This window comes from Malus domestica, chromosome 07 (assembly GCF_042453785.1).
Source record: "Malus domestica chromosome 07, GDT2T_hap1".
Classification (NCBI taxonomy): domain Eukaryota; kingdom Viridiplantae; phylum Streptophyta; class Magnoliopsida; order Rosales; family Rosaceae; genus Malus; species Malus domestica.
In genome coordinates, this window is record NC_091667.1 from 20,348,322 (window position 1) to 20,363,906 (window position 15,585).

Sequence of the window (15,585 nt, forward strand, 5' to 3'; positions counted from 1 at the left end):
GATGATGATACAATGAACGATTTTGATTATTATATTAAGATGATAAAAATTTTATAAGTGAAGGACAAGTAAGTTTCTCCATGAGAGGACACAAGCATTATCCATAATTCAATGCTCTCAACACTACCAAATATTGCATCTTATTCAAAACGAGGACAGTGTTATTTTTTAGTTGAATGAAGTCGAATAGAATCGCCATCAACTTTTTTCCTAGACAATTTTTTTATAGGGAGAAAATTAGACCATTTGTTTATATCTCATTCTATATTCTCTACTCTAGCCTGTACCTAAAATAGAGCTTTGGACATGTCTGCTGCTAAATCATCAGATTACATTGTGTCCATTTATATAGATATCACTAAAGCAATTTTTATTCAAATGAAAATAAAGTTACACCTAATTAGAATACATTTTATCACAATCAGAAGTCAATACGCTATATATATTGACTTCTATACATAATTATACAACACATTACACATAGATAGACATAATGCAACAAGTAGCTAGCTAGCTAGACACATTACACTAATTAACTAAGCATCGGACCACGTAATATCTAAGCCACCCCAATTGTCCTCGGGCACGCCCAAGGCTTTCCAAACAGCCTTCGAGGCATCAACAATGTTGTTAGGACAAGGAGGCTGGTAGTCGTGATCTGCATCACATCCCTCAGTAGAGTCACACTCATCGACCACCATCGCCACCACACTACGCCCATTAGCACTAATGGTGATGTTGTTATGGCACCTTTTTCCATGGTTGTACCACCCAGTCGACAATGCAACAACCGGTGTGTTATCATTGTGATACTTGTTGTCACATTCTGATGGACCGCCTCCATCACCGTTTTTCTCAAAACTGTTAAGAGTGAGGTAGGCCTTGGTGCTGCCAGACAGTGGTGGTGAACATTTGTAGGTTGTGTACATTTTTCCGGCCTTACAGCAATCAGAGTCATTCTCCTGGTTGCATTGTCCTGGAGGGGCCTTCCTTCCTCTAATTCTGCCGCTTGGACGACATTGCTGAGCTTCAGTGACCAAGCAAATTGCCGAAAGAAGAAGTATTAATACGGCAATGGATTCTTTGGAAATGAAACTCTTCATTTTCTCTGTTTCTCTCTATCTCTCTAATTGTGCTCTTGTGGTGGATATGCTTGGTTTGATGCTGTTTGGGCCCAAATTTACACCATCGGCCCGTGTAATCAAGGCCGTTGAGTAAGCATAGTTCTCAACCGTCGGATGGAAAAGGAAAGATATTTTTTGTTAAAGGATAATATTATGGTTTTTATCATAATTATCTTTTAATACGAATTATATGCATCTTCTTAAACCAGATAAATAGGGTTCAAATTATATCTCAACAGAGAGACAGCAGGAACAATCCGATTTAATTTGAATTTGTTAACAATGTACCGTGTGGGTTAGAACAACTCGGCTATATATATATATGATTATATACATATATATATATATATACATATATATATATATATATATATTTTGATTGATGGCTGCCGTAACATGCATGTGGCAAGAAAAAGAGGCCTAGCCTAGCTAGGCTTCTAATTTGATGGAAGGTTAGGTTGTCAGGATGACAGCAAGGTGATATTTTTACGTGAAGAGCCGTGTAGAACCATCCCAAAAGATTCAGTGTTTGGATAGAGATAAGTCAAAGTTGGATAAAGCGGGATTGGCATGCAGAAGTCCCTATTTTTCAGATTCACATGTGGTCATGATTTTATTTCTCAGGATATTCCGTCACAAAGACTTTGGGTGCGATTGAGATGTTTATCATCCAACCGCGACAAGCAGATGTTCTGCTACTATAAATACAAGACATTCAGCAACAGAGAAAAGCCCCTGCAAATCAACACAAAAATTGCCCTGCGCAAACTCTCACAACTTGAGATCTTTTTCTTTTCCTTTTTCGCTGACACATCTTCCATTGGCATCAACAGCACTGTGGAAGCAACCGGTGATATCTTAAGTCGGCATAGATAGCTCTGTCACCGTAGAGTCGGTCGGTCTCGCAGTATCTTCCGTTGGCATCAACAGCACTGCGGCGAGAACGGTCGATTGCCTATCCAAGTCTCGGTCGAGAAGGGTTTTCGAATCCTTGTTGGTCGAGGTCATCTCATTAGCCTTCTCGGCGAGGTGAGGTGTTACAGTTATTACATTCGGCACATTGCAAGCCGAATTCGGTTCGTGAACTTTGTAAGAAATAGCAGCCTTGTCTTCAGGCTCGAGAACCCAAGAGGCCGAGACGCGTTCCTTTCTCGGCCGCAATCGCAAGACGCAGAAGTCAGTAGCGCGACCCAACGCAGCATCATCAAATTTACTCCTCGGCCGAGCCTCGGCCGACGAGTTGGCACGCCCCGCAATCACCGAAGGACGTAGTTAGCTTAGAATATATTCGGCCTGCGCGCCACGTAGGCTTTGTAATTTCTAGGGTCAACATTTTGGCACGCCCAGTGGGACCCAGTGCTATACTACGAAGTTCATATGATATATCAAGATTCCAATCTGGCTCAACGTAGCCGATTGTACGAGCTCCTGGAGGAATTGAAAAAACATAATGAGGAATGTAAAAAATCTTTGGAAGCAGAAAAAATTCTTCGTGGCCATAGAGAGATGCAAAAGTCATTCGCTTGCATGTTGAAAATAAAAGCTCCTGTTATCCTACAAGGGCAATGGGTAAATGAAGACAGGGCTCGATTTAATGCCTGGCTAGATGAAGAAAATTTTCCTTACGTTTCTGACTACAGATCAATTCCATTTGAAAAATGGTTAGGCCCAAAGGCCGGGGGGCAATTTTTCGCTTCGGCCGTAATCAGACATCGGCCTAAGAAAATTGTTAATTTGGCCGAAGAACAAAAGCCACCTATTTTTTCGGTCGAGACTGAAAGTGTGGTAGGCCTAGACGAAAAAATTCAAGTTCTTGAGCTAGATACAAAAATTGACTTGGAAAATGATTCGTCAGAGGAATGCTCCAATGACGAACGAGGCCAAGATATTGGCCTAGCCCAAGAAACTACGCCAATTGATATGATTATTGGCAATAAAGCCGATATGGAGAAATCCTGTTTGGCTAAGTTGTTTGAATTAAAAGCCAAAATTATGCCTGGGGGGCATAATAATTGTTCAATACATTCGACGGTCGATAAAAAATATTTTTCCAAGTTAAATATATTTGGAGATCATTTTTTATTCGGCTTAATGCAAAATTTGAGTGGCTGTGTTGATATACAAAGATCTCGTTTTGGAATAAAGCATCGTTGGCCTCCTCCTGATTATGGTTTGGCCACTTTTCTTTTCGTTTGCTAAAAATATATATATAATAAATTATTTTCTTAACCATTCGGCCCCTTGACCGATACTTAAGAAAATAAGGGGGCAACAAGTGATGTGCTTGGCAAGTGATGTGCTTGGCAAAATTTTGGTCGAGCTCGGCAAACAAGCCGACTTGAGAAAAGTTGTTTTCGCTACTAAATTTTGGTCGAGCTCGGTAAACAAGCCGACCTGAGAAAAGTTGTTTTCGCTGCTATCGATAGTGCCATTCCTATGGTCACAATGTGGGAACAATTTCCAAAAACATTTAATCAGGAATATGCTAGGGTCAAAGTTTGGCCGAATAAATCATGGTTGCTGGTTTGAGGTTTAATACATACATACATATATATACATATTTATATATATGTATATATATATATATATATCTATATATATATAGTCATGATTGCTGATAGTGGGTTTGATATGTATATATATGTAGGCAGGCCGAGCTGCCAAGAAAGACTTTTCTCGACCTCGGCCAAATTTATCCTCGACCCCAATCCCAATTCTTCTCGACCCTGGTTCATGACTGTTTATTACTTATCTTCGGCCACGAGTTGTTCTTTGGTCGAAAGGAGCCGTGAGTGAACAGCAGCATGGGATGACGTTTAAAAGTACTTCTGATTAGGCTGGAGATATTTAATTTCCTTAATCATTCGGCTTACAAGCCGAAGCTCAAGGAAACTGGGGGGCAATGTTTGGGCCCAAATTTACACCATCGGCCCGTGTAATCAAGGCCGTTGAGTAAGCATAGTTCTCAACCGTCGGATGGAAAAGGAAAGATATTTTTTGTTAAAGGATAATATTATGGTTTTTATCATAATTATCTTTTAATACGAATTATATGCATCTTCTTAAACCAGATAAATAGGGTTCAAATTATATCTCAACAGAGAGACAGCAGGAACAATCCGATTTAATTTGAATTTGTTAACAATGTACCGTGTGGGTTAGAACAACTCGGCTATATATATATATGATTATATACATATATATATATATATATATATATATTTTTTTTTTTTTTGATTGATGGCTGCCGTAACATGCATGTGGCAAGAAAAAGAGGCCTAGCCTAGCTAGGCTTCTAATTTGATGGAAGGTTAGGTTGTCAGGATGACAGCAAGGTGATATTTTTACGTGAAGAGCCGTGTAGAACCATCCCAAAAGATTCAGTGTTTGGATAGAGATAAGTCAAAGTTGGATAAAGCGGGATTGGCATGCAGAAGTCCCTATTTTTCAGATTCACATGTGGTCATGATTTTATTTCTCAGGATATTCCGTCACAAAGACTTTGGGTGCGATTGAGATGTTTATCATCCAACCGCGACAAGCAGATGTTCTGCTACTATAAATACAAGACATTCAGCAACAGAGAAAAGCCCCTGCAAATCAACACAAAAATTGCCCTGTGCAAACTCTCACAACTTGAGATCTTTTTCTTTTCCTTTTTCGCTGACACATCTTCCGTTGGCATCAACAGCACTGTGGAAGCAACCGGTGATATCTTAAGTCGGCATAGATAGCTCTGTCACCGTAGAGTCGGTCGGTCTCGCAGTATCTTCCGTTGGCATCAACAGCACTGCGGCGAGAACGGTCGATTGCCTATCCAAGTCTCGGTCGAGAAGGGTTTTCGAATCCTTGTTGGTCGAGGTCATCTCATTAGCCTTCTCGGCGAGGTGAGGTGTTACAGTTATTACATTCGGCACATTGCAAGCCGAATTCGGTTCGTGAACTTTGTAAGAAATAGCAGCCTTGTCTTCAGGCTCGAGAACCCAAGAGGCCGAGACGCGTTCCTTTCTCGGCCGCAATCGCAAGACGCAGAAGTCAGTAGCGCGACCCAACGCAGCATCATCAAATTTACTCCTCGGCCGAGCCTCGGCCGACGAGTTGGCACGCCCCGCAATCACCGAAGGACGTAGTTAGCTTAGAATATATTCGGCCTGCGCGCCACGTAGGCTTTGTAATTTCTAGGGTCAACAGATGCATAAAAGCATTTGTGAGTGAGTATATATAGGAACTTCCCAACAACATTATCCTTGGATGTTAGCCGAATGACAAAATTACATTCTGACATGGAAGAAAATTAGTTTTTCTTTGCAACTTGGCTTTGCCAGAACGCAACGATGAAAGAATCATGATGTTTAAATTCAATAAATTATATACACTCTATTAACATGACGGTAACGTCACAGATTATTTTAAATGAAGATTCCACTTACGATTAGGGTTCCTAATACTTTTTTTTGGGGACATGCGATAGCATTTGTTGGTTGCATTGTTAAATGTTTGGGGAGGAGGGAGGGGTGGGGAGGGGATCTGTGGGGAATGAACCCGCACTCCTAACGATCCCCTACCAGGGTGTGTATGCATTATTAATTTTCGTCCCAGTGGTAATGCGCCATTGACGGGTTCCTAATCCTTTTTTTTAATCCTTTTTAATTATGTGCATTTACTAAAAATAAAAGTTTAATACTTTGATTCTACTTGGAGGAATTTTTAATAGAACAAAATAGAAATACTAGGAAATAAAACCAAGCAATAACCTTTAGAATATTATAAGTAAATTGATACTTTGAAATAATTTTTTTTTTAACATACGATATTATCTACACTAAAGGAGCAGGGGAGTGGGTTAAGCCTCATGATGGTCTAGCAATAATATGGTTCAAATTTTACGTTTGACGAGAATCAAACTTAACCTCTCACTTATAAACAGTATTACTAAGTGCCCCTTGGAATAAAGTAAAAACAAGCCTATAATACCTTAGAAACAAACACAAAATTCTTAATTACATCCATCTAAAAATTTCCTTTTTCTATTTCACTTTTTGTTTTTCCAATAGCATTTAGAAAGCAGGGCTTAGAAGTTAGGACTATCATAAATAATCCAACTTTTGCACTCAGTAGACTGTGGCTGTTAATATGGTACCATCGATGTTCTGAATATTTGAACGTCAGCTCATGTTGATATTGGAAGAGGTGAGTTTTAGAACAACGAAATTTATTTTGTATTTCAATCTCAAGTTCCAAGCATTATTAGGTTTAAATTTTTCGTCTTCTTGGGGCAAAAGTTTTGTGAACAACATAAGATTTAGGACGTTTCAAGTTTGGAATCAACCAAGTTCATCTGATACACTAATACATATTCAAATTGGGTACTTAACAGTAATAAAAAAATTATAATTATATGTGTTGCTACAATCACTAAACGTTTCGATATTTTTAATTCTGGCCTTAATTTAGATATTACATTCATGACTTCTTTTTATCTTATTGTGATTAGAAGGCAAGTATGTCTTGACATGAAAGAAAAGCTAAAAAATGACACCTGCTTCAAGGTTTGATCATATTGGTTTTTATTTCACAATAGTCAAAGTATAAGAAAACGAAATTTTAATATATATGTTCGATCACATAATTAAACGAAAGTCAATCCTGTATGTTGGCTTCTTAAACAGTATAGTACATGAACACAATCCACATTAAACGTAAACGTAAATCAGCAAGCTATAGACCGAAACTAATTAATGTCAGACCAAGTGATATCGAGGCCACCCCAGTTGTACTCAGGCACACCCAAGGCTTTCCAGACAGCCTTTGAGGCATCAACAATGTTGTTAGGACAAGGAGGTTGGTAGTCATGGTCTGCATCACATCCCTCAGTAGAGTCACACTCATCCACCACACTGCACCCATTACCATTAATTCTGATGTGGTTATGGCACCTATCTCCCTTGCTGTACCATCCGGTGGACAATGCCACAACTGGTGTGTTGTCATTGTAGTATTAGTTGTCACATTCTGATGGACCGCCACCATCTCCATTTTTCTCGAAACTGTTTAGAGTGAGGTAAGCCTTGGTGCTCCCACCAGACACTGGCAGTGAACATGTATAGGTTGGGTACATTTTGCCGGCCTTGCAACAATCAGAGTCATTTTCCTGGTTGCATGTCCAGGAGGTGCGTTCCTTCCTCTGATTTTCCGCTTGGACGACATTGTTGAGCTTCAGTGACCAAGCAAATTGCTGAAAGCAAAATTACTAATAGAACAATGGACTCCTTGGAAAAGAAACTCTTCATTTTCTCTCTATTTCCTTATGTGTCTCCACGCTAGCTGTGGGATATGCTTGATTTGATGCATAAAAGCATTTGAGGGTGGGTATTTATAGAAACTTCCCAACCAAATTATCCATGGATGTTTGTAGAAAGACAAAATTACATTGTGTCAAAGACGAAAGCTACTAGCATTTTTCTTAAATAAAAAACAAATGAAGAAGAATTTTTTTTTAAATTTATTTGACACTCCATCATGATAGGAGCATATTTATGCGACTTAGTAAGATTGTTTCCTTGCGTTTTCATAGTTATTTGTGTTTATTATAGTGATTTAAGCTACTTTCGTGTGTTTGTAGATCCAAATGACAAAGTTGGCAAGAAAGTGCATTTTGGAGCAGTTTTGAGCACTAAATGGATACATGTATGGGTCAAGGTGGATGGACGTTTTTGGAGTTCAAAAGGCTAGGAATCTGATAAGGAGATGAAGAAATTAAATTCAAGACAAAGAAGATAAGGAATCAGCTGAAAAAAAGAAACATTATCCAAAACCTTATCCAACCTTATCTTATCCAAACCAACCTTATCTTATCTTATCCTATCCTAATCTTATCATGCCTTAATTCTAGCTGCAAGGGGACCTAAATATCTATTTCTAGAAGCTATTTCTAGAAGCATTATCTTCTAGAAGTCCCAAATCAGCCACAAAACACATTGTTTCTAGAATTCCTAAAAAAGTAGCGCCTATTCCCTTCTAGAAGGCTTTTGCCTTGCCTTGCAAGCCACTCCTTTTCCCTCCAATCTGTGCCGCACCCTTCCTTACCCAATTCCCTTTGGATTCTGATTTAATTAGCCTTTTTCCTTGTGGATTTGGGTTATGCAAATCCTTTTCAGAAATTAATTGGGCCAAACCCTTTTCTTGGTGGATTTAAACCCTTGTGCCGCACCTTTAGGCCCTAATCCTCAAAATCTACTAAGTTCTAACCCTAATCTGATTAACCCTAGCTCTTGCCATGCCTATATATATGTGTTTTTCAGCCAAAATTCGTCACCACCCCATACCATTCAAAAATACAATATGCCGCAACTCATACACCATTCTACATCATTCTCCACCAACATACATCTTTGCTGCACCCTTTTGTGAAGAAGAAGATCCTTGCCATGCATTCTATTGATGAAGGAGGACCTTGTGCACAAGCCACCTGCATCATTGGGAATTCTAAGAGTTCTTTCTTCCCTCGTTTTAGTTTCAATGTTTATTTCAATTTGCTTTTCAATTGCTGTGAATATGTGTAACTAAGTTCTTATTAGTTAGTGGTGAATTCGAAGCCATGGACATATGTTAATATGAATTGATTCCTTTCAGTTATTGTTTCGTAAAACATGAATGTGATTTACTTATCTATTTGATTGATAACTTATTCTTGTGTGTTGATTACGGATGCATACTTAGTTTGCATACATGAATCTGATGCTAAATTGTAAGGGATTTTCACCTAATCGTTACGAACTTATAATTACAGGTAGTGGAAGTCACAATCGTGTTAAGTAGATTCTTGGCAAGAGTATCATGCAGTTCATAGTTATGATTGCCTTGCCAATGCTTATGATTTCCATGGAACTTAATGATCTTTGAATGTATCTCTATCATGCTGTTCATATAGGGAACTTGATGAGAATAATTTGGTTGCGATGCGTTGTCCATTCAGTTCAATGAATTTAGGGAACTTGTGCATTCACGATTAATTTGGGTCATTGTCGTTCATGGTTTAAAGAAACAATACTGGAAATCGATTTATGTTGCATATGTTTATGAGTGGAGAAGGATCCTCTAACTAGCCTATTTCACCATTCAATTCACTTTATTTCATACCTAGTTTGCTTTAGTTTCCAATCTGTTTAGTTTAATCAATTTCGTCCAAATCAATCCCCCTTTCAATTAAGTGTCTTAGATTAGTTAAAAAGGTGTTTCAATCTGTCTAAATTAGTGTTATGAGTCTCACTAGTGTTAAATTCATCCAAATAGTTCTTAGAACCTGTTTTGAGTCTTTTTAAGTTAGTTTTGCTGATTTGAGTGTTTTAGGTCAGTTTAGAGTTTATAGAGTCTAGTTTTGTGTTTTTAAGTCTAGTTTAGTGTTTTAGAGTTTAATTTAAGTAGATTAGCAGCCCTAGTTAATCCCCAATTTAGAACGATCCCTACTTGCTTAATACTACAATTACATATTCAATAGGGTTTAATTTGCGTGTTGGATTATTTCACATCAAATTTTGGCATCGTTGCAGGGAATTAGCAAACTTGCTAATCCCTTGTTTATTTTCATGTCTTTGTGTTTTCTTTAAAGTCAGTCCGTGTGTTTGTGTGTGTGTTTATGTGTTTCTGCCGTGCTACTACTTAGTTGCTGATTGTGTTTGTTTTCTTTGTTTAGGTACTAGTTTATGACTTGGAGTTCTCAACCGATTCATGAACATATTTTGGACTTCGACAATGATTTTGAAAGAACTTTGAGAAGAAAGAGGAAGCAACCGGAACCTAATCCACCTAGTTTAAGTTCAGAGGTCGAATCTGAAATTGAAGAATAAGAAGAAGAAGAGGAAGTCATGGCAGCAGACAATAGTACAATCAAAGAACTCTCAGCCTCAAGGTTGGCCAATGTCGTACCCCTTTGCATTCAATACCCCGTGGCTGCTCAAGGCAAGACCAATGAGTTTGAATTGAAGTTAAGCTTGTTGCATCACATTCCCAAATACCATGGGCTGTCCATGGAAGATCCAAACAAGCATCTTAAGGAGTTCAAAGTGGTTTGTTCGAGCATGACACCCATCAATGTTGATGGGAACATTTTGATGATGAAGGCCTTTCCATTCTCTCTTTTGGAAAAGGCTAACGATTGGCTTTATGAATTAGCACCCGGAACGGTCACTTCTTGGGAAAGCATGAAGAGGGCGTTTTTAGAGAAGTTTTTCCCCACTTCGAGAGTCATTCTCTTGAGAAAGAAGATTAGTGGCATTCAACAAAGCTAATGAGAGTCTTTTCCAGCATACTATAAGCGTTTTAAGGCTCTTGTCGCCTCATGTCCTCAACATCAAATGAAAGAAGAACTTCTACTTCAATACTTTTACGAAGGACTTCTTCCAATTAAGCGACAAATGCTAGATGCTTCAGCAGGAGGTGCATTGGTTGACAAAACACCAATGGCTGTAAAGACCCTAATTGCCAACCGAACGTTAAATGCACAACAATACGAATGACTTGGACAAAGAGACCCCCCACGGCAACAAGTCAATAAGGTAAGTTTTATGTCCGACATTCAATAACAATTAACTAACCTCACTTCTATTATATCTCAGATGGCCGAAGGGATGAAGATACAAAGACCAAGTGTTTGTGGCGTGTGTTTTATGCAAGGACATCTCAATGACCAATGCCCTCAATTGATTGAGAATGGTGGATGGGAAAGCACCAATAAAATTGGATTTCAAGGCCAAAACCAACCAAGGAACGATCCATACTCTAATACCTACAATCCAGGTTGGAGAGACCACCCAAATTTCAAGTGGAGGGAGCCCCAACAACCCCAACAACAAGGAGGCTTTAGGCAGCAACCCCCAAGCTTCTACACAAAGCCATACGTGCCAACACAAGCCCTACAACAATCTGCCCAAAACACTTCAGGTACTTCTTTGGATAATGACACACTTATTAAGTTACTCACCAATTTGTTTCAGGGGCAAGAAAATCAAACCAAAGTAATGCAAAACCAAGACAAAAGGGTGGATCAATTGGAAAGCAAATTGGGCAGATTGCGGAGTTTGTAAGACAGTTTCGAGACCAAGGAAAACTCCCTAGTTCAACCATTGTGAATTTGAAGGGAGGCTTTGAATCCGCTAAAGCCATCACGTTGAGAAACAGAAAAGAGGTGGGAATCAATCCAAATACGTCCAAACCAAGTCAAAAAGAGGACGAAAAGTCGCTGTTTGAAGAGGAGGAATTGGACAAAGCCACGACAAGGAAAGAAATACCATGCCGCAGCCACCTAGTGCAACTAAACCGTCCAATTCAAGTAAGGGTGATTTAATTTTGAATCATTCTAACCCTATTCCACCCAATGCACCTTTCCCTCGTAGATTTATGCAATCAAAGAAGGAAGAGAATGAGAAGGACATTCTTGAGACATTTAGGAAGGTGTAAGTGAATATTCCACTCCTTGATGCAATCAAACAAGTTCCAAGGTATGCTAAGTTTTTTAAGGAACTTTGCACAACAAGAAAGAGGATTTCAAACAAAGAAGTTGTAAAGGTAAGTGAGAATGTTTCAGTCGTTTTGCAAAGAAAACTACCACCAAAATGCAAAGATCCAGGTAGTTTTACAATTCATTGTGTTATTGGAAATACCAAGTTTGAGCGTGCTATGTTAGATCTAGGTGCATCCATTAACGTCATGCCATACTCTATTTATGCATCTATGAACCAAGGAGAGCTTAAAAACGATGGTGTTATCATTCAATTAGTCGATCGTTCTAATGCATATCCAAAAGGGGTTTTGGAAGATGTTTTGGTGCAGGTTAATGACTTAGTATTTCCAACGGACTTCTATGTGCTAAAGATGGAAGATTTGGCCCATTCTACACCCTTGCCGATCCTCCTTGGAAGAACCTTCATGAAAACTGCCCGCACCAAGATAGATGTGTTTAAATGGACATTAATAATGGAATTTGATGGGGATGTTCTTGATTTCAATATTTCTGAATCTACAAAACATCCTAAGGATGATCATTCTTGCTTCTCTATTGATGTATTTGATGCTTTGGTGCAGGACTACCTTGACTCATTGGAGAGGGATCTTCTTGAAACCACCATAATACATAGATTGGGATTTAACAAACCAAAGGCCGAAACTAAGCTCACTCACGACAAGAATAAGAATGTCTTTGCCATGCCCCTTAGTGCATAAATAGAAGAGATGGTTACTGCACTTGAGTCATTGCCACAACATCTTGGTAAGCCACCCAACCCAATTCTAATTCCGTTTCTACTAACAAGTTGTTACATTCCGTGATTCAGGCACCTGTCCTTGAGCTTAAACCATTGCCGGACCATTTAAAGTATGTATTTTTGGGAGATGAGGTGACATTGCCTATCATTGTTTCCTCATCACTCACGGCAATGGAGGATGAGAAGTTGATTCCGGTGTTGAAAGAGTACAAAACGGCAATTGGATGGACATTGGCCGACATTAAGAGAATTAGCCCTACAACTTGCATGCATTGCATACTTCTAGAGGAGGGGGCTAAACCAACTCGAGAGGCTCAACGTCGACTTAACCCTCTAATGATGGAAGTTATGAAGAAGGAGATTATCAAGCTTCTTGATTGTGGAGTCATTTACCCTATCTCAGATAGTCATTGGGTTTCACCGGTTCAAGTTGTACCAAAGAAATCAGGAGTCACTGTGGTGAAGAATGCAAAGAATGAGATTGTGCCTACACGTATCCAAACCGATTGGAGAGTTTGTATTGACTATAGGAAGCTAAACGCCACCACAAGAAATGACCACTTCCCTTTGCCGTTCATTGATCAAATGCTTGAAAGGTTAGCCATTCATCTTTTTATTGCTTTCTAGATGGTTATTCAGGATATAATCAAATTGTTATAGCTCCAAATGATCAAGAAAAGACTACTTTTACTTGTCCATTTGGTACTTTTGCTTATCGTCGAATGTCATTCGGTTTGTGCACCAGCCACATTCCAGAGATGCATGGTAAGTATATTATTAGATTTTGTGGAAAAGATCACTGAGGTTTTCATGGATGATTTTAGTGTTTTGGTGATTCATTTAATGGTTGTTTAGAAAATCTCACTTTAATCTTAAAAAGATGCATTGAAACTAACCTTGTTTTGAATTGGGAAAAATGTCACTTTATGGTTAAACAAGGCATCGTTTTAGGTCACATAGTTTCTGCAAAGGGAATAGAGGTTGATAAATCAAAAGTAGATCTTGTACGCTACTTACCCTCTCCCACTTCGGTGAGAGATGTTCGTTCTTTTCTTGGACATGCAGGGTTCTATAGGCGATTCATCAAAGATTTTTTCCAAGATTTCCCAACCCCTTTGCTAACTTCTTCAAAAGGATGTGACATTCAAGTTCGATGATGAGTGTGAGAAGGCGTTCAATCACCTCAAAGAAAGGCTAACTTCGGCCCCTATCATAATCCCACCAGATTGGAGCCTACCCTTTAAGCTTATGTGTGATGCCTCAAATTATGCATTAAGGGCTGTTTTGGGGCAAATGAGGGACAAGAAGCCACACGTCATCTATTATGCATCCCGGACCTTGAATGATGCACAATTGAATTATTCCACCACTAAAAAAGAACTTCTTGCTGTTGTATTTGCTTTAGATAAGTTTCGTTCATATCTACCTGGAACTAAAGTTATTATTTACACTGACCATGCAGCTTTGAAGTATTTGCTCACAAATAAGGAAGCCAAGCCAAGGCTTATTAGTTGGATGTTACTTCTCCAAAAGTTTGACGTGGAAATCCAGGACAATAAAAGAAGTGAAAACGTGGTGGCTGACCACTTGAGTTGAATGGTGTATGAAGAAGATGCCAATGCCGTGCCCATCCCAAAGACATTCCCAGATGAGCAACTGTTGTCTATTAAGGTAAGTGAGCCATGGTATGCCGATCTAGTTAACTATTTGGTCATTAAGCATGTCCCAAGCACCCTAAATAAGCACCAACGTGATAAACTCAAGAAAGATGCACGGTTTAATGTTTGGGATAACCCTTATTTGTGGAAACATTGCCCTGATCAGATTCTACGTAGGTGTGTGCATGATTCCGAGTTTCATTCGATTTTAACTTTTTGCCACACTTATGCACGTGGGGGTCATTTTGGCACACAACGCACATCACATAAGGTTTTAGAATGTGGCTTTTATTGGCCTACTATCTTTAGAGATGCTAGAACCTTTTGTATAACCTGTGATCGTTGTGAAAGAATGGGTAATATAACTTCAAAAGACTAAATGCCGCAGCATCCTATATATTCTGTTGAGATTTTTTATGTTTGGGGTATTGATTTCATGGGTCATTTTCCTTCCTCACATGGCTTTCTTTATATATTACTTGTTGTGGATTATGTGTCGAAATGGGTGGAAGCAAAAGCCACCCGTACTAATGATTCTAAAATGGTTGCAGATTTTATTAGAACTAACATATTTGCAAGGTTTGGAATGCCACGAGTACTCATTAGTGATGGAGGGTCCCATTTTTGTAATCGAACCATTAAGGCACTACTCAAGAAGTACAACGTTACGCATAAGGTTTCAACACCTTATCATCCTTAAACAAGTGGGCAAGCCGAGGTTTCGAATAGGAAAATCAAGCAGATTTTGGAGAAAATGGTTGGACCAACTAGGAAAGATTGGAGCTTGTGTTTGAAAGATGCATTGTGGGCATATCGAACGGCCTACAAAACACCAATTGGGATATCCCCATTTCGTCTCATCTATGGGAAACCATGTCATCTTCCAGTTGAGTTAGAGCATCGTGCACATTGGGCCGTCAAGACATTCAACATGGACATTGATGCCGCAGGAATCCATAGGAAATTGCAATTGAATGAGCTTGAGGAGATTAGGAATGAATCTTATGAGAACGCTCTCATTTACAAGGAGAAAACCGAGGCGGCCCATGACAAGATGATTTGTGGCAAGACATTCTCTATAGGGCAGAAAGTGTTACTCTTCAATTCTCGTCTTCGGTTGTTTTCGGGTAAGTTGCATTCTAAATGGATTGGACCTTTTGTTGTTACTAATGTTTTTCCTCATGATGCAGTCCAAATTCAAAGTTTGAAGACAAGACATGAATTCAAGGTCAATGGACACCGTTTGAAGCCCTACTATGAGACATTTGAGGAGCATGCCGTGGAGGACATACCCCTCCATGTCGTGGGCCCTATTCAAGCTTAACTAGAGGTATCGTTTGGCTGGAAGACGTTAAAGCAAGCGCTTCTTGGGAGGCAACCCATGTGTTCAAACGAGGGATTGAAGGAATTCAAGCTCCATAACCAGATTTACGTTCCTACACTCTACTCTTTCTTGATGTTATTTTGCTGTGTTTGTCATGTTTGTTAGTTGTGTTGATTGCTTGTTTGAGTGTGAGTCTATGTTTGAAACTTTGAGGACAATGT

General features: G+C 39.1%; 2 protein-coding genes and 1 pseudogene across 2 annotated transcripts; 2 read left to right on the top strand and 1 right to left on the bottom strand.

The window, feature by feature from the left end:
* Positions 1–536: 536 nt before the first annotated feature.
* On the bottom strand, positions 537–7,414 carry LOC103439256 (uncharacterized; annotated as a pseudogene).
* Positions 7,415–11,798: 4,384 nt separating this feature from the next.
* LOC139197749 (uncharacterized) lies at positions 11,799–13,978 on the top strand. The gene is made up of 3 exons (XM_070825705.1): positions 11,799–12,314; positions 12,452–12,978; positions 13,660–13,978. Exons 1-3 carry the CDS (start codon positions 11,799–11,801, stop codon positions 13,976–13,978), a joined length of 1,362 nt encoding a protein of 453 aa, XP_070681806.1.
* Positions 13,979–14,794: 816 nt separating this feature from the next.
* Positions 14,795–15,364, top strand: LOC139197750 (uncharacterized). Its single transcript, XM_070825706.1, has one exon. The coding sequence runs from the start codon at positions 14,795–14,797 to the stop codon at positions 15,362–15,364; it is 570 nt and encodes a 189-aa protein (XP_070681807.1).
* The last annotated feature ends 221 nt before the right edge of the window (positions 15,365–15,585 follow it).

Bases quoted from the DNA above. Each gene is read 5' to 3' on its own strand.
- LOC139197749 (XM_070825705.1), top strand. From the start codon at position 11,799: ATGTTAGATCTAGGTGCATCCATTAACGTCATGCCATACTCTATTTAT. The intron at 12,315-12,451 runs GTCTTTGCCATG...TCCGTGATTCAG, and splicing joins CTCACGACAAGAATAAGAAT to GCACCTGTCCTTGAGCTTAA. The intron at 12,979-13,659 runs GTTAGCCATTCA...TTATGCATTAAG, and splicing joins ATTGATCAAATGCTTGAAAG to GGCTGTTTTGGGGCAAATGA.
- LOC139197750 (XM_070825706.1), top strand. From the start codon at position 14,795: ATGGTTGGACCAACTAGGAAAGATTGGAGCTTGTGTTTGAAAGATGCA.